The 18248-nt window shown below is 46.8% G+C and overlaps 1 protein-coding gene across 1 annotated transcript in view; it reads left to right on the forward strand.

Annotated features, from left to right (window-relative positions):
* Nucleotides 1-18248, forward strand: part of C12H12orf56 (chromosome 12 C12orf56 homolog) — an 80440-nt gene that overhangs the window by 46375 nt on the left and 15817 nt on the right. Inside the window, exons 9-15 of the mRNA XM_053554964.1 lie at nt 1481-1604; nt 3608-3682; nt 4144-4218; nt 10158-10336; nt 13429-13525; nt 14961-15036; nt 15144-15269. Coding sequence (XP_053410939.1) covers nt 1481-1604; nt 3608-3682; nt 4144-4218; nt 10158-10336; nt 13429-13525; nt 14961-15036; nt 15144-15269 — 752 coding nt within the window. The remainder of the gene's footprint in view (nt 1-1480; nt 1605-3607; nt 3683-4143; nt 4219-10157; nt 10337-13428; nt 13526-14960; nt 15037-15143; nt 15270-18248) is intronic.

Genomic DNA, 18248 nt, shown 5'->3' on the forward strand with positions numbered 1-18248 from the left:
ACCTCCGGCATATGGGGCCGGCGCCCTACCCCTTTGAGCCACAGGCGCTGCCCTCAACCAATATTTTTTATTATTAAATCTTGTGACTTGACACATCTACTGATTGAAATGGATGTCTTAGTCTAGGTTACTATTTTTGTCATATGGAATTGAATAAAATGCGGGATGTGATATTAAAAAAAAAAACAACAAAACAAAACTTGGGATCAAATAAGCATTTTAAGAAATGCTGCACGCAATCATGATAATTACGAAAAGGAAGCAGCCTCAATGTGCAGCAATGAGTGAACAAATACTGAAAATGGCACACACCCAGTGGGACGCTAGTCAGCCTTAAATTAGAGAAGGAGGACCTTGTCATTTGCAACAGCCTGGAGGAGCCTGGGGGACATTACGCCAAGTGAAATAGCCAGGCCAGGAGGACAGAGATGAGCTTCGCTTTTGAAATCATGGGTGGTGTCACTGACCTGTGGATCTGTAAAAGGTAGACTCACAGAGACAGCACACGTAGCAGAGAGGCTGGCGTGGTGTGGGGAAATGGAAGATCTGGTCAAACGGTACAGATTCTCTGTTTTATGTAAGAAATAGGCTCCAGAGACCTATTGTGCTCCCTGGTGACTACAGTTAATAATAATGTGCTGGAGATGGGACTCTCTGGGAACAGATTGTCAGTGTTCTCACTATGTAAGTGTAGGTTTCCGAGGTAAGGCATATGTTAATTTGCTTCCATGCCTACTTCAAAATATCATGTTGTACACCATACATACGTGGAATTTTCATCAATTAAAAAAATCTTCTAAAAAAAGCAGTGCTGCACACTGTTTCTTTGTCCTGGGGTGCACAGTACATTCTGGCGTGTTTAAGCCTCTGACAAGTCCTGCAGTAAAGACGTCCAGTACACTTGGTTTAATCAAGTGTTTCTCAGACCTCTTTTGACTTCAGAATCTATTTTAACCATAATATCATCTGGAATTACCCTTTTTCCCCAAAAATAAGACATTTTCGAGGAAACAGGGTAATTCCAGATGATATTATGGAACAGTGTCTTATTTTAAGGTGTGCTCCCAAAGCTGCGCTAGGTCTTATTTTCAGGGGACGTCTTATCTTTCCTGTAAGTACGTCTTATTTTAGGAGGATGTCTTATTTTCGGGGAAACAGGGTAGTAATCTATAAAAAGCCCTTTGGAAAACATTGTTCTAATTGAAATCATCCAAATCTCCATCTACCCAGATTTTCTAAGTTTTCCAAGTTATTGGTGCTTCCAGAACCACACCTGCTCTGAGCCAGCAGAGCAAGAAATTGTTTTTCATTTAAATGTTCTCAACTCTATACGTTGCCCTGCACGTCCCAGGGTCCAGGAGTTTCATTAAGGGTGGGTGCAGGTCTTTGTTCTTCTAAGTATAATTATATCGTGTCTACAAACTGGGCTTTCCTGAAAACAAAACTTTACTCATTAATTGCCTTTTATTTATTTTTGCAGGGAAACACTGTTTAATCTCTTGGTAATTTTAATTAGTGAGCCTCAGATTCCAAAATCCTATCCTGTGTTTGACATGCAGTTGGTGGCTGATTCAACTTTGGTTGAAATGTCTTTTGATGCTAAGGTGAGGTGACCATTTCTGGGGTAAACTATAATCTTTTTCCCTTTTAATATGGACCATGACACTGTAGAATATATAAATATAATTCAATCAAAAGAATAAATTGTTTCGTCATTAACCTCAAAAGTCAGGTAACTATTTTGAGAAATTAATATATCCATTTTTTATGTTTTAATGTACATATATGAAGGAAAATAGCATTTTTATTTAACTTAGATACATCTGTTTCTGTCCCTCTCTGCTCAAAATATTGATTGACATGTAATTCTATAGTATGGGTCTACTGGGGGTGAAAAAACATCATCTTAGAGATTTTAGGCTCAGTTCTCGTGTTTTAGCTTTCCCTCTCCCTGCCTATATGAGGAATGTAAACTCGGTTAGAGTTATTTGTTTCTCTAAGGTTGTACTAAAACTTGAGAAATATCAAACTGCTTAGAAAGTGTGTCTTCTGAGAGAAAATTTATTTTATTTTGATCCAGGCCAACACAGGATTTTTTTTTTACAGGATGGGACATGATTTGTTTTTAAAGATACAATCAGTTATATTTTAGGAAGCTCTTTAATTTATTGAGCATCTTTTTCTTTTTTTTTTTTTGAGACAGAGTCTAACTTTGTCGCTCTTGGTGGAGTACCGTGGTGACACAGTTCACAGCAACCTCAAACTCTTGGGCACAAGCGATTGTCTTGCCTCAGCCTCCCGAGTAGTTGGGACTACAGGCGCCCGCCACAACGCCGGGCTATTTTTAGAGATGGGGTCTCACTCTTGCTCAGGCTGGTCTCGAACCTGTGAGCTCAGGCAATTCACTGTTCTCAGCCATGTGGAGTGCTGACAAGCGTGAGCCACCACATCCGGCCTCCTCCTTTTATTTATAACTCTGTATTTGCTTATTTGACTGTTAGGCTGACCTTTGTCCCCTGACTGGGCTGTGTGTTCCCCAGGGCAGGTGCCTCATCCCTGTCGCCTCCTGTGTGTCCCCAGCACCTCACACAGCGTGTTGAATAAATCAATGAAGGGAGAGAAGGGGAATGTAGTTGTAAAGAGGATAGATTCCAGAATTTTTGGGAAATTGAGAGGTTGATATGAAAATAGAGGGTGAAGATTAGAATGTGACTTTTAGATTCTGGCCTGAGAGTCAGACAAGAATTACAGGAAAAAGAGTGGGTTCAAAGGAAGAATAATGAGCTTGGTTTTGGATTTTCCCATGGTATTTCCATTTGAAAATCTCACATACTAAGTGGCTTATGGGCCAGAAGACAGCCTGGACGTTTGGAGTTCTTGAGAACAACAAAATGTCTCTAAGCCCAGGATTTACCCATGCCACAGGGGAAATCTTAGTTTAAGTTAAGCATAAGCCCAAATTCCCCAGAGCCTCTGTCCTCAACTCAGGAGCACATTTCTATATCCTTAAAAGCAAATGGGGCTCAAGATCTGATGGATTTTGTAGATCAGGTATGCAATTTTTTTATGGTATCCTCTTTTCTTGACTCATTTGTTGACACACTATTAAAAGTATAGTCCTCTTATGAGAGCCACTTCCTTGAGAATGACTGAACCAAATGGAACAGGAAAATGAACTATACTAATTATGTTTTCAGTTAACCAAAAATTCTTTTATGGGGGTGTGATGGCTCATGCCAGTAATGCTAGCATTCTGAGAGGGGGGTCCCTTGAGCTCAGGAGTTATAAAGACCAGCTTGAGCAAGAGCAAGACCCCGTCTCCACACACACACACACACACACACAAAAGAAAAACTAGCCAGGCATGGTGGCGGGCACCTGTGCTCCGAGCTACTCAGAAGGCTGAGGCAGGAGGATCACTCGAGCCCAGGAATTCGAGGTTGCTGTGAGCTACGATGAAGCCACAGCTCTCTAGCCTGGGCGACAGAGTGAGACTTATCTCAAAAAAAAAAAAAAAAAAGTTTTGTTCTAAGTACCTAATGAGAATCAAGAGAAATTACTATCTTCTGTCTCAGTCTATGATATTGATTATCCTTAAAAATTCTAGTTACAGAAGCTTATCCTGGAATACTCAGACACAGCGACGGCACTTGTATATGAGATCCTTCTGGTGTCTCAGCAGGTACTGTGTATCCCGGGTGACCTTGTACTATGCGACTAATATATGACACGTAGCTTGTCTGTTATCTATCACGTGTGACCACATCCTATGTGACTGCTATACATTACACGTAGCTTGTCTGTTATCTGTCTCGTGTGACCACATCCTATGTGACTGCTATACATTACACGTAGCTTGTCTGTTATCTGTCTCGTGTGACCTTGTACTATGTGGCTATTATATATTACAGGCATGCCGCATTATTACATATGATCAGTGATACGACAGAATGACTGTCTGAGAGATGTCTCCAAATTGGTGACCTCAATGACACCACCTCAAGAGCTCATCTGGCTTATTTTTCAAAATACTGATTTTAAAGATTTGATTACCCAGGATAAAATGTATTTGAGAATGAGTATCCTCTTCGATACAATCTGAACTTCATGAATATGACTTGCTTATTTCCTTGACTCTCTCAGGGGAATCTTGGACTGGGTTCTACTGAGTTTGCGACCAGCTGGGTGATGTCCTTTCTGCAAAGCTGTCCTCCCACAGTGAGTACCTGGGGGCAAAGGCAGAATTACCTCTCAAGCCTAATTAAACAGATGCTCTTGTGCTTAATTAATCAAACACAAATTTTCTCTATGACATAGTCAAGTTTATCAATCAGAAGGAAAATGTAAATTCGATAGCTTTATTACTTAATTAAAACAAAATGTTTTTACATTTTGGGCCTAAATATTTAAGGTAATGAAATGATATCTTAAATATAATATATATTTCATGAAAAACTCTAAGCCTAGAGTCTAAGATATACGTAGACAACAGGATATTCAATTATTGGCTCTGTAATTAGTAAAAAGATAGGCATTGACCTTCAGTAGCCAGTATGCACATAACTTGGGACCACCTGTGCACTGTCCCACAGCCACCACCCCAGTCCCTGTCACTATTTGTCTCTTTGACAGGACAAGCCCATCTCAGTGGTTTTTTCCCATCTTCCCACCAGATGGTAGCTCAAGGGATCTATTTAAAATAAGTCTCTGATTGTTATCCCTTGCTTTAAAGTCTCAACAGCTTTTCCTTATGAATAAAGACTAGATTTAACCTGGACCTACATGCTTCTGGTCTCTCCCCCTCCAGCCTCATGGGTCTCTTCCTCACGGTCCCCTCCCCACTCCAGCTCCATCTAAGGACTTTTCCCACTGCCTGTCTGCAGCTTTTCCTGCCCTTGCCCACCTGGTCAGCTCCTTCCCATCCGTCAGGCCTCAGTGACTGTCCTGGGGTGGGGCAGTGACAGATGATAGCACCCTTGGTGCACAGGGCTTGTCACTATTGTGGTTTACATTTGGTTGTGTTATTATTTGGGTCTGCCCTGTCACAGCCCTCATGCCCACACGCCAGGGTACCTGGTAGGATTGGACTTCCTCCCTCCCTATTTGAAATTAGGTGGGTCTCTGTTCATGCTTTGGCCAATGAAACGTGAGTGGAAGTGGCCTGTGTCACTTCTTGGCAGCAGCTGTCAGAGCGAGCACATGCCTCCTCCCACACTCTTCCCCTTCTGGGCTGTGATGGCAACACTTGGCCAGCTGACAGCCCCAGTGACTGCTGTGAGCAGAGCCCCTACTGACCATTAGGGACATTCAGCATGAACAAGTAAACCTTTGTGATTTTAAGCAGAAGACTAGTGTTTGGGGAGGTTTGTTTCTGTGCCTGCGTAGCCTAGTTCATCATGACAGACACACCTTCTCCAGCAGACAGCAGGTGCCCTGAGTGCAGCTGTCTGTCTTGCTGGGTGCACAGTAGGTCTGGATAAAGTAACTGCAGAGTTAATTCTTTTTTTCTTTTTTTTGAGATAGAGTCTCAAGCTATCACCCTGGGTAGGGTGCTGTGGCATCACAGCTCGCAGCAACCCTCATACTCTTGGGCTTAAGTGATTCTCTTGCCTCAGCCTCCCAAGTAGCTGGGACTACAGGCGCCTGCAACAACGCTTGGCTGTTTTTAAAGACGAGGTCTTGAACTCTTGAACTCAGGCGATCCACCTGCCTCGGCCTCTCAGAGTGCTGGAATTACAGATGTGAACCACCACGTTGGCCTCTTTTTTTTTTTTTTTTTTTTTAAAGACAGAGCCTCAAGCTGTCGCCTGGGTAGAGTGCTGTGGCATCACAGCTCACAGCAACCTTCAACTAACTCCTGGGCTCAAGCGATTCTCCTGCCTCCACCTCCAAGTAGCTGGGACTACAGGCGCCTGCCACAATGCCTGGCTGTTTTTTGGTTGCAGCCGTCATTGTTGTTTGGTGGTTCCGGGCTGGATTCGAACGCACTAGCTCAGGTGTATGTGGCTGGCGCCTTAGCTGCTTGAGCCACAGGTGCCGAGCCTGTTGCAGCCATCATTGTTGTTAGGCAGGCCTAGGCTGCATTCGAACCCGCCAGCTCAGGTGTATGAGCCTGGTGCCTTAGCCAGTTGAGTCACAGACACTGAGCCATCCGGCCTCTTATGAAGACTTTATCCCTCAGTCCTCTGTTCTCTTACTTCTCCAAACTTCCTTTCCCTTTATTCAGTCACGTATTCATAGAGTCAGCCAATATACATTTAAGTGGAAACATCTTCAGAAGGTAGGGATCCAAGCTAAATCCTCCACTGCTGAGGACGTGATGGAGAATGGAGGATGTGATGTGAAGTAACGTGCTGTCTTTCTGTTTGTGGACGTGCCTCTGTTGACATCAGGGGTTCCCTGCTTGGAGCTATTTTCAGCTGTTTGATAGCCAGCTGCCTTGTAGGGAGAGCCCGTAATCTTGCCCCCACCACAGCACACGGACCCCAGCGGGTGTCAGGTGTCAGGCCCACTTCAAGGCAGCTTATAAGGTTGTGGCCGCTCATGGTGAAGGGAGCTCTTATGTGCAAGGTGTGAGACCTCCACTTTTTCTATGCCGTGGTTGGAGACCCTATCATATGAAATGACCTGTGGAAATCTGGGGTCCTATGGACTCCACGTAACAGGAAAGTTCCTTTTTTTTATTTTTTTATTATTTTTTTTTATTGTTGGGGATTCATTGAGGGTACACAGAACCAGGTTACATTGATTGCTTTAAATCAGCTTCTAGAGTTGTTTCGCCAAAGGAATTGAGTACGAGGAATGAGGCCAGTCTGTGACCCTGAAATGTGTTAAGGTGAAGGGTCACCTACCCTAGGGAGTGTTTCGGTTCAACCCAGTTCTGAACATTGTGGGCAGAAACAGAGCAGCTGAGAGAAAACTGTGAATGAAGCCGCACGGCCCACGTGGCGGCCAGCTCCGGGCATCTTCCTCGGTTACTCCGACAAAAATAAATGAACAAAAATAAAAACACTAATTCCTGAGTGGCTAATCAGCATTACTCTGTTCCCCTGCCCAGACTCTCGCCATGTTTGCCAGACAATATATTTTCAGTTGATCGATGTAACGTTTAGTCCATACTTGTCAATGGATCTGGACTGCTGGGGAGGTGTCGGAAGCAACACAACAGGCGCCACGTCCCACTGAGGCCCGTTCAGGGGCCTGCAGGTGGCCTGGGTAGAGCGGGAAAGAGCACCAGCATTCTTTTTCACCATAACCCTCGTTTATGGATAATGATTCGAAAATACCAAAACACACAGAAAACAACTTACGGAATCTGTGGTTCTTGTTTTTGATTATTTGGTTTCCCTGTAAGACCTTTTTGCAAGAAAAGCAGGAATCCAGCATCTTCTCCGTGTTGGTGCCCTTTCCACTTTCATCTCCCCTGAGAAACGGCCCTGGAAGTGCTGTCAGGGAAGCCCCACTGTCAGCGTCCTCGCGTCGGGCCTGGTTGTCTGTGCTGTCTCACTAGGATAGTGTTTCTCAAGGTGTGGTCCAGGGAACAAATCCATCCCAGTTGTCTCTGATCCACACCTGGAGGGTGGGGCCCAGTGTTCTGCATTTTTAGCAAATTACCTGGGTGGTTTCATGCATGTTGAAATCTGAGACCCACCACTGTGCGGGGAGGTAAACCATCTTCCTGCTTGTGTGGGCCTGTTCTGCACTGCTATGAAGAAATGCCTGAGACTGGGTAATTTATAAAGAAAAGAGCTTATTGGACTGATGGTTCTGCTGCTGTACAGGAGACATGCTGTCTGCATCTGCTCTGGTGAGGAATCAGGGAGCTTCCGGTCGGGGCAGGGATGAGGGGTGAGCAGGTGTCACAGGTGAGGCTTCAGGGAGCTTCCAGTCGGGGTGGGGACGAGGGGTGAGCAGGTGTCACAGGAGAGGCTTCAGGGAGCTTCCAGTAGGGGTGGGGACGAGGGGCGAGCAGGTGTCACAGGTGAGGCTTCAGGGAGCTTCCAGCCAGGGTGGGGACGAGGGGCAAGCAGGTGTCACAGGTGAGGCCTCCCCTGAAGGGAGCTTCCAGTCGGGGCGGGGATGAGGGGCGAGCAGGTGTCACAGGTGAGGTTTCAGGGAGCTTCCAGTTGGGGCAGGGATGAGGGGTGAGAAGGTGTCACAGGTGAGGGTTCAGGGAGCTTCCAGTCGGGGCGGGGACGAGGCGCAAGCAGGTGTTAAGGGGCAAAAGGAGCAAACCGAGAGGAAGGAGCTGGCACCAGGCTCTCACTTGGACTAACTAAGTGAGAACTCACTGGTCACTGCAGAGAGGGCACCAGCCATTCCTGGGGAACCTCCCTCATGACCCACCTCCCACCACCTCTCACAGGGCTGACCTCCTGGGATCAAATTTCCACATGAGGTTGGGAGCAGCCAAAGTTCCAACTAGGTCACTCCTGGAAGATTCATTTCATCCCCATTCCCGCTTCCAGTGTCTCTTCCCACTTTGGACCCCAACTTCTTTGAAAGTCACACAGCTCTGACCCCACTTGTGGGGGGCAACTGGCAAACCCAGATTGGTCTGTGATCTGGGTGATGTCAAAAGACTAAATTACAACAAATTAATTTTGAAATCTCTGTTGGCTTTATCTGCACTTTTATCTAGAACAAAGTAAGTGATCTGATGTGCTGAGCAGAAGGGGCCAGTTTTCCTGAGAAGGGCTGAAGAAAGCAAAGGCAAAGGACCACGTGTGTCAGTCATGGCTGGCAGGGCCCAGAGACAGAATAGCAGCAAACTAGTGAGGGATTGACATCTGCTGCTTCAGGCCCCTCAGTGTAGAGATTAAAGCAGAGGAGCCTCATCACTGTGCTGATGAAAGACTGTGAACTGGCCTCTCTGGGGAACTGGCTGTTGTCAGAGTCTGGAAGTCAGACCCCCCAGTTTGGGTTTGTCGATGTGGGACTTTTAGCAGAGGGGACTCCATTCTGATTTTTAGTCTAGTCTAGTGCAGAAGCTTAAAGTAAGAGCCTCCTCCAGGCGGTGCCTGTGGCTCAAGGAGTAGGGCGCTGGTCCCATATGCCGGAGGTGGTGGGTTCAAACCTAGCCCTGGCCAAAAACCAAAAAAAAAAAAAAAAAAGTAAGAGCCTCCTATAATTTTTATTTGACACTGAGTACTTGCCAGGGGGCTGTGAGGACCCAGGCTGGGTTTGGGCTTTCTCGGGGTGCCACTAGCAAGTGGCCAAGCATTTTGACTCAGCACCAAAAGAGGAAACCAGGCAGCAGCAGCAGAGCTGGGGGGAAAGGCGAAGCCAGGTGGCTGTGGTGATTTAACAGAAAAGTTTAATTTGTTTAAGCAGAAAGAACACACCTGAGAGGGAGGTGTGGGTCTCTTCCTCGGGAAGGAGGGAGGACGCCTGGCAAACTGTTCCTCTGGTGTTTAGTCCCCAGTTCCCACCTTGCTCCTCCAGCTTCTAATGTTTATGCTTTTCTTTCGCCGGGGGTCTTGGTCAAGCTGACTCCACACTATTCTTACTGATGTCCCCTTTGGAAAGTCTTTGAGATATTAATAGGGCATCGATCAATCATGGGGTGCTGACTAGCTTCTTTTTTAGAAAGTTCTTACTGATCATTCCCTCTGTGGGGGTCTTAGGAGTTGAGCGGTCTCCAAGTTTTAAAACTTTCTAACCACAATCCTGGGTAGTTTTGTTTTGCAGTAGCTCTGAATAGTCCATCTTCCCTGCCCTGGTTGTGTCTTAGTGCTAAGGAGCTGTTCCCTCCGTCTCAGTGACTGTCTGCTGTCCTTCTCCTTGTGGCCCTGTCCCCGGCCGTCCCTAACAGTATGCTTTCTTTTCCTTTGTTTGTTTGTTGTTTTGAGACGGGGCTCTGCTTTGTCCACTGACTAGATGGTGCTGCAGCCTCAAACTCCCGGGCTCCAGCCATCAGGCCTCAGCCTCCCAAGTAGCTGGGACTATAGGCCCCTGCCACTAGGCCTGACTAATTTTTTAAAATTCGGTGAAGACGGCAGAGCACTATTTCAGTGAGAAATAGTTTAGCATTTCTTGGTGCACTGGTGTAAAGGGGGGTGAGGGCTTCAGTTCAGATTTGTAGCCGAGGCTGTGGCTGCAGTGGCTGCTTTGGGGACAGCACACAGCAGCCACCGTGTAACGTTTCCCTCATCTAGATCACGTTTGTGACCAGTATTGTGAGAAAAGTGGTGAAGGGGCTCTCAGCCCCGGCGCAGTGGCTGAGTCCCCGCCAGGCCGTCCTGTTGTACCAGCAGCTTTCCATCCTCAGGAGCTGCCTGCAGCACAGCGGGACACTGGGTGAGCACATCAGGACGGACCACAGAGAGGAGTTCAGGTGAGGCCGGCCGGGGCTGATCTTGCCGCAGAGCTCTGCTCATTCCTGATTTTCATGCAAACCTGCAACACATTTCCATATGTAGAAGAGGAGCAGACAGAAAAATCTCGTTTGTTTTTTTTTTGTTTTTGTTTTTTTTTATTGTTGGGGATTCATTGAGGGTACAATAAGCCAGTTACACTGATTGCAATTGTTAGGTAAAGTCCCTCTTGCAATCGTTTGGTTTTCAATAGTATTTCACTCTGATCTGAGCTAAGGTAGGACATGGGGGACCGCTAGGAACCATCGCTATTCGAAGTATATTTCTGGGCCAGCAAAGGCAGGCATCCCCGAACTTTTAAAACAGGGGGCCAGTTCACTGTCCCTCAGACCATTGGAGGGCCAGACTGTGGTTTAAAAAAAAAACAAAACTGGGCGGCGCCTGTGGCTCAGTGAGTAGGGTACCGGCCCCATATGCCGAGGGTGGCGGGTTCGAACCCAGCCCCGGCCAAACTGCAACAAAAACAAAAAAATAGCCAGGTGTTGTGGCGGGCGCCTGTAGTCCCAGCTGCTCGGAAGGCTGAGGCAAGAGAATCGCGGAAGCCCAAGAGCTGGAGGTTGCTGTGAGCTGTGTGACGCCACGGCACTCTACCCGAGGGCAGTAAAGTGAGACTCTGTCTCTACAAAAAAAAAAAAAACAAAACTATGAACAAATTCCTATGCAGACTGCACATATCTTATTTTGAAGTAAAAAAACAAAACGGGAACAAATACAATCACACCGCCTCATGTGGCCTGCGGGCCGCAGTTTGAGGACCCCTGGCCTAGAGAAACATGAAACTGTCTCTCAGAAATGTTTCTCACTGACTTTATGGCTGCTTTGGTTTCATGGAAGCATTATAGGAATCATTTTAACCCGCTGTGAGGAAAGAGTAACAAACCTTATTGAAGGGGTTGGTAAATTATGGATCATGAATTCAACTGAGTCATTGGAAAAAAGCAATTGATAAAAAGGAACAAGTAACAGGGGGTTTTGTTTGTTCCTTACCCCTCTTTCAGTAACAAACACTGAGCAAGGGCAGAAGCCGGCGCTCCTGCAGCCACAGCGCTCAGCGGTGCAGCCTGCCCTGAGCACCTGCGATGTCAGAGTTAGATGCAAAGGGTGCAGCAGGTGCGGCTCTGCCACTGGTTTGGATGGAGACGTAAATGGCTGTGTGGTGTATGTGATGGGTGCAGATTGGCTTTTCAAACATCTCAGCCCAGTTTGTAGAGTCCTGTTTTTCTTCCATGTGGTGTTAGTCTGGAGGTTCTGTTCTGGCTCCTGTTTGGCTTGGAGTTGATCCAAACACCCCAATTCTCACTCCTTCACACCCTGACCTCCTCACTTAAAAAAATTAAGGTAAAATTCACTTAGCATGAGATCCACCACTTGAAAGTGTATGGTTCAGTGGCTTCTAATACATTGCATAGTATTTTGCAACCATTACCACTTCCTAATTGCAGAACTCTTTCTTCACCCCACCAGAAAACTCTGCCCAGGGAGCAGTCACACCCTTGTCTCCCGTGCCCTAGCCCCTGGAAACTGCTGGTTTCTGTCTTGCTGGAGCTGCCTAGTTCAGGCATTTCATGCACCTGGCTTATATGTGGGTAATATGTGGCTTCTTCCACTTACCTTAATGTTTCCAAGATTCATCCATGTTGTAGAATGTCACACCACCCAATTTTTAAGATGTAGTTATGAACTTGTAAAAATCAGGACAAGCGGCAAAAGATGGTGCTGCGCTCCTAGATCTCAGCAGCTGGGCGGCTGACCAGCAGCTCCCGGCTCCTCACTGCCCAGCTCGCCCCCTCGCCCTCCTCCCTTGTACCCCCTGACCAACCTCCCTACATCACCTTACTTGTGGGCACTTACATGTGTGATCTTTGTTTTAAATGAACGATTTTCTAAGTTGCTTCACATTAGAATCACCTGACTAACCACACATTGAGCGCCTCTCACTTCAAACACCGGAAACTCCAAATGCTCCGATATCTGAAGCTTTTGCAGTCCCAACAAGAAGCCGGCAGGAAGTGCCCATGGGAGGGTTTAGATCTCAGGTGCTCACCCTGGGGATGCTCAGCCAGCCAGTTAACCCGGCTGTCCCCAAGTCTAAAGTCTCAAGTCCAAAGCACTTCTGGGATAAGGGGATACTCAGCGTGAGGTATGAGACGCAGACCCCGCGTGTCCTGGAGAGGCTCTGTCTCAGCTGGTCTGGGCTGAGCTCAGGGCTGTGACTGTTGTGGCTCCGCAGGTGATCCTGCTGTGCACCTTGGGCTGCGAGCCCTTCTTGTAAGTCACCAGGGGGTGGGTGAAGGCTTCTCCCCATCCCATGAGCTTTCTGTTGCTGGACCAAGGAGTCTGTCCGCCTGTTCTCTAAACCAATTAATGGAGAAGTGGTTGGAGAGCAATAGTTTTATTTACAGAAAAGTCAGTAATTCTAGAGAACAGTGAGGATGTCTCTTCAAAGATCTAAAAGCTGCATTTCTAGTTAGCACTTTACTGAGTGCGCAGGTGCCCTGGGTCCTTGACTGGTGCAGAGCCCAGTTCTCCAACTTATCCCCGACAATGGCCTTGACAGTGAATACACAATCTCCAGATGTCAGCACCCGGGCTCCTCCAGCCTTGTCAGGGCCTGACCAGCAGCGCCCTGAGCGAAATGGCTGTTCAGGTTAACAGGGGCTGGTGACGTTTCCTCTCCTTGGATGGAGGCCATGGGGTGACAGAACCCTCCCCTCTTGATTTGACTCTTTCTTTTCCACTTCCCGCTGTGCATTGCCTGAGAAAGTAAGAGGCAGGAGCTTGGCTCAGACTGCAGTGAGGACATGCCGCCTTCAGTATTAATGCTTTGATGTCTGATATTATTTATGAAGCTCACTGCCTTTGCTCAAGGGAAGTGTTCCAGTGAGCTGAAGGCACACCTGCCAGAGATTTCCTCGGCCACAGAGGGCAGAGATGGGAGGGCTGATGATTCCAACCGGGTCTGTGGCCCACCCCGTGAGCGTGATGGCATGCTGTGACCAATGTGACAATCCTCGCACTTAACTGCTCTCTATTTGCTTTCTGTGACTTGCAGGTACTTTATTCACATGCCAGCCTTGGAAGAGAGGCTTCCCTCATGTTACCCTATTACTCAGTCCACCACACAACTGTTCCGTGAAGTTCTGAAACTGGTTGAACAGAAACAACGTGTTAAGTGTTAACAAGAGGACGAGACCTCAGTCAGGAGTCAGCTTAATATTTATGAGAAACAGTTTTGATTTATTTTATATCTGCCTATCTGCAAGTCTTATAAAGAAAGATTTTATCTGAATGGTTCATCAATGCCTCTCCAAGAGAAGTCTTTAAAATCTTTTACCTGATACAAAAACATAAAAACAGCTCTCTAAATCCATTCTGACGTACACAAACTGGTGCTTAAAAACGAATGTTTCTCTAGAAAAAAAGTTCCTAAAGACAAAAGAACTCTGAAGGGGACAGAAGCCCTTGGGGAGCAAATGTGGAAAATACAGTCTAATGAATTTCACGGGTGTGAAGCCGCTGAAACGCCCCAAGGTCAGTTGTGGGGAGTGTAGACTACAAAATGGTCATTTGAGCCAGAGGATGCCACCCTCCTCACCCTGCAAATGTCCAGCAACCGGTGTTGGTGAAAGAGTGAGCAGGAGAACACGGGCAGCTGTGTGGAGGGCCAGCTCGTCCTCACCACAAGGGCGCGAGTGTGGGCTTTGTTCAGGAAAGTGAACTGCGTTCTACTGCTCTGTTTCAGGCACCCGTCGTCTAATCTGAGCAATCCCACTGTGTCCCTATGAAGGAGAGATTGTCCATGGGCAGCTCCTACCATTTGACAAACGTGTTCACCATAAATGAAGTATTTCATGGCAATAAACCAAATTCAACAATACTTCACTTTGGTATCACGGACTTCTAAGATCACAAGCTCTGGGCTCTCCACTCAGCTCACTGTGACTTGAGGGAGGACCTGAGAGAGATGTCTCCTCCTGGGAAAGGGCTCCTGAGCCCTACTGGCCTGTGTGGTGCAGCGGAGAGAGGACCAGACTCACTCAGGACATGTTTCTCCTGGTTCTGGCTGAGCTATCTGACAATAACCAGCTGTTTGACATCAAGAGAGTCAGGCCCCCTTTCTGGGCCTTGTCTGCTGTGGGGAAGGTGTGGCTGGATGGTGTCCAAGCCCCCTCCAGTCCTGACTTTCTCTGCACGTGACTCTGAAATGGTGTGACGGGGGTGTGACTGCTCCCTGGACACGAGTTTCTGATGCAGCACACCCTAGTGTTGTGTGCTCCTCTGCATCCTGCTCAGGGGATGATTTCACACCAACTCCGAATCCTGCTTGTTTTGGACCCAGGCTTTCCCTTTTCACCTGTCACCGACGTCACCCAGCAAAGTGTTTGAGCCTTCTCTGCCGCTCCTCATCCAGGGTTGGTGTTTTCCCTCTGTGCTGGGGGCAGAGCGGGAGGAAATGGTGCTGGCGAGTGTCCTGGGCTGTTGGGATTATTCCCAAGAGATGGTCAATCAAAGGAATAAGAAAAGATTCTTGGGATGCAGGCAAGCGCTGGACAAATGGTGCTTCACTGAGTGCTGGACCCGCAGGCCGCCTCGGCTGAGAAGTGGCGCCCTGGCTCTGGGCTGGTCACGGCGCAGCTCCGGGGATGGCACGTGTCGTCTTGTTCGGAGCCTCTCCCGTCCCATCCCTCTTTTTGCCCTGACCTATTACTTTATTTAATCTCTGGGAACAAAAGCTCTGTCAGAATGTGCTTGACTCTCTTCCTGTAGGGCTAAAGCCGGTGGCATTTGTAGAGCTGATGACTGGACGTCTGCCACCTGCCTCTGTTCAGTCTCATCAGTCTGACCCGTGTGGGCTCCTTCGCGTGGTCGGGGAGAGGGGCCAGAAACCCACATGTAGGAGGGCTATCCCACTGTGTTTCCTGCTGTGTTTTTTGTTTGCATTTATTGCCAAGGGCAAGAAGATCACTAAATAATCCATCTCTAGTGATTAGACACAATTAACATGTTAGCCATTGATCTCAACTGCAAAATAATTATTTTTCAGGAAATCTAACTGTGGAAAAACCTTGAATATAAAAATTCCATCAATAACCTTTTAAGAATACAGAAGATCACCAAAAAGATAAGCACGCATGGTTTCCAGGCTGGGTTCAACCACCTTTGTAACACAAGCATTGCCATTCACCACCTCTGTAGTGATCAGCTCTGCCATTAAAAATATATATATCTGGGGCAGTGCCTGTGGCTCAAGGAGTAGGGCGCCAGTCCCATATACCAGAGGTGATGGGTTCAAACCTGGCCCCAGCCAAAAATAGCAAAAAATAAATAAATAAATAAATAAATAAATATGTATATGGCGGTGCCTACGGCTCAAAGGAGTAGGGCACTGACCCCATATGCCGGAGGTGGCAGATTCAAACCCAGCCCCAGCCAAAAAAAAAAAAAAAACAAAAAAAAGAAAAAATATGTATAGATTATATTTACAATATGTATAATTTAAGAATACACTTTTTTTTTTTTTTTTTTAGAGACAGAGTCTCACTTTGTTGCCCTGGGTAGAGTGCCGTTGTGGTATCACAGCTCACAGCAACCTCCAGCTCTTTGGCTTAGGTGATTCTCTTGCCTCAGCCTCCCAAGTAGCTGGGATGACAGGTGCCTGCCACAATGCCCGGCTATTGTTGTTGTTGCAGTTTGGCTGGGGCCAGGTTTGAACCCGCCACCCTCGGTATATGGGGCTGGCACCCTAGTCACTGAGCTGCAGGCACTGCCCCAAGAATACATATATTTTATAAAAGGGGGTAAGAGCATTGGTTTCGAGGCCAAAATGGTTGTGTTTCAGTCCCAAGATCTGCACTGGTTTAGGTCTCAGGAAGGTATTATCATCTCTCAGTTCCAGTTAAAACAAAGATAATGTGACCTGTTGCACAGAGCTGCCAGGAGACAGGAGTGACACGGTGTTGGTAAAGCACAACGTGTCCTGACTGGTGGGGAGTGAGGACTCAGGGTGACTGTTCACACTTAAGAGTAGCCAAATGGGAGGGGAAGTTAGAGACTAAGTACTGGCTTTACTTCTTGGCCCAATCTGGGACCAGCCACATTGTACGGCACTGAGGAACACATCCGTTTAAACATGACATTGAACTTTTCACTTTGCTTTAGCAGGAGTGCGGGTTAGTGGACACCTGACTGTATTGTTTACATCAGGAAGGACTGTTAGCTTTACTTTAATTGATACAGAGATGCAAGATCCATGTGGAAACTACTCCTCCCCAGGTGGATAGAAAGCTTTGGTTCACATAAACTTTTTCATCCTTTGCCTTAAACAACTAACTGCTGACTGACCAAACTGAATTAGCCACTCTGCACCCAGAGAGTTTCTGGCTGATCCCCGGGTTTTGCTGGAGGAAACACATGCTCCTTAATGTTACTGAAATCCAGGTACTCTAGATACTTTGTGCAAAGGAAAAAGCCTGAAGTTCCCACAACTGATAACATTTTAGATACTTCCCTATTGAGTCCAGCTAGTACCTCTTTTGACTTGTAGAGGAATTCTTGGGAGAACGTTAATACATGTGCTGGAAGTGGTAAGAGTGGCCAAAGCTTCTTGGCTGCTGATATGCTCCAACTTGTGGCATTATTTTTTTCCTGAGGCTCAAACCACTTATTTTATATTTGACATATTTACAGATTAGAGGTTCAGAAGAGAAGCTAAAATTTGTGGAGAGATAAATTTAATAAAAAAAAATTTTTTTTTAAAGAGTCGGGGTCTCACTTTGCTGCCCAGGCTGGAGCACAGTGGCCGTTCACAGGTGTGATCTAGTGCACCACATTGGCCGCCTGAGCTCAAGCAATCCTCCTGCCTCAGCTTTCTGAGTAGCTGGCTAAACTGTTGTCTGATTTCTCTTTGTTTATCATATTTACTTCTAAAACACAGTGCAGGCTTGTAAGGTCAGCTGGAATTTGGCTCTCAAAGGAGTGAGGCAGCAGCCATTCTCCCTCCATCAGAACAAGCACTCCTGTGCCTGCCGCCTGAGGCTTTTCTCCTCCGAGGGACGGCACCAGGATTTCTTGGCTAGAAACCCGGCTTAGTGTGATTCTGTGGGTAAGATGTGATGTCAGACCTCGCTCTGAGTCTTGCCTACCTTCCTACTTGTCATTAGACTTTTGGCAGGTTATTTAAGATTTTTCACATCCTGGGCGGCGCCTGTGGCTCAAGGAGTAGGGCACTGGTCCCATATGCCAGAGGTGGCGAGTTCAAACCCAGCCCTGGCCAAAAACCACACACACACACACACACACACACACACACACACACACAAAAAAAAAAAATAAAATAAAATAAAATAAATTTTTCACATCCATTTTAGCCCATCTTAAGGGTTTTGTGAATATTCATTAATTTGTATGTAAACATCAAGTTCTGTGGCTAGCATACATCAGGATGAACTTACAGCATTGCCATCCACAATTCCACGTGTTTCAAATAAATAGAAACCTCTCAAAAAATGGTAGCTGTGACCTGCACAGAACACTCACTCGCTTATTGGCTTTGGACTCTAAATATTCAGATTGTGATGTACTCTCACTTCCCGAGCAGTCTGGCACTGTCGTAACACACCTTATCCTTGCTCAGATTTGGACAAACTATACATCAAGTCATATAGTTCAATTATAGGCGGTGCCTGTGGCTCAAGGAGTAGGGCGTTGGTCCCATATGCTGGAGGTGGTGGGTTCAAACCCAGCCCCGGCCAAAAAAAAAACCAAACATATAGTTCAATTATAAATTATTGTGTGGGTTTAACACATTCAGAGTGGAATCGTTCACTGTCTTGACTGCCTTACCCACGCTGAAAACCCGTTCCGAGACCAGTC

The sequence above is a fragment of the Nycticebus coucang genome, chromosome 12 (genome assembly GCF_027406575.1).
Source record: "Nycticebus coucang isolate mNycCou1 chromosome 12, mNycCou1.pri, whole genome shotgun sequence".
Taxonomy (NCBI): Eukaryota; Metazoa; Chordata; class Mammalia; order Primates; family Lorisidae; genus Nycticebus; species Nycticebus coucang.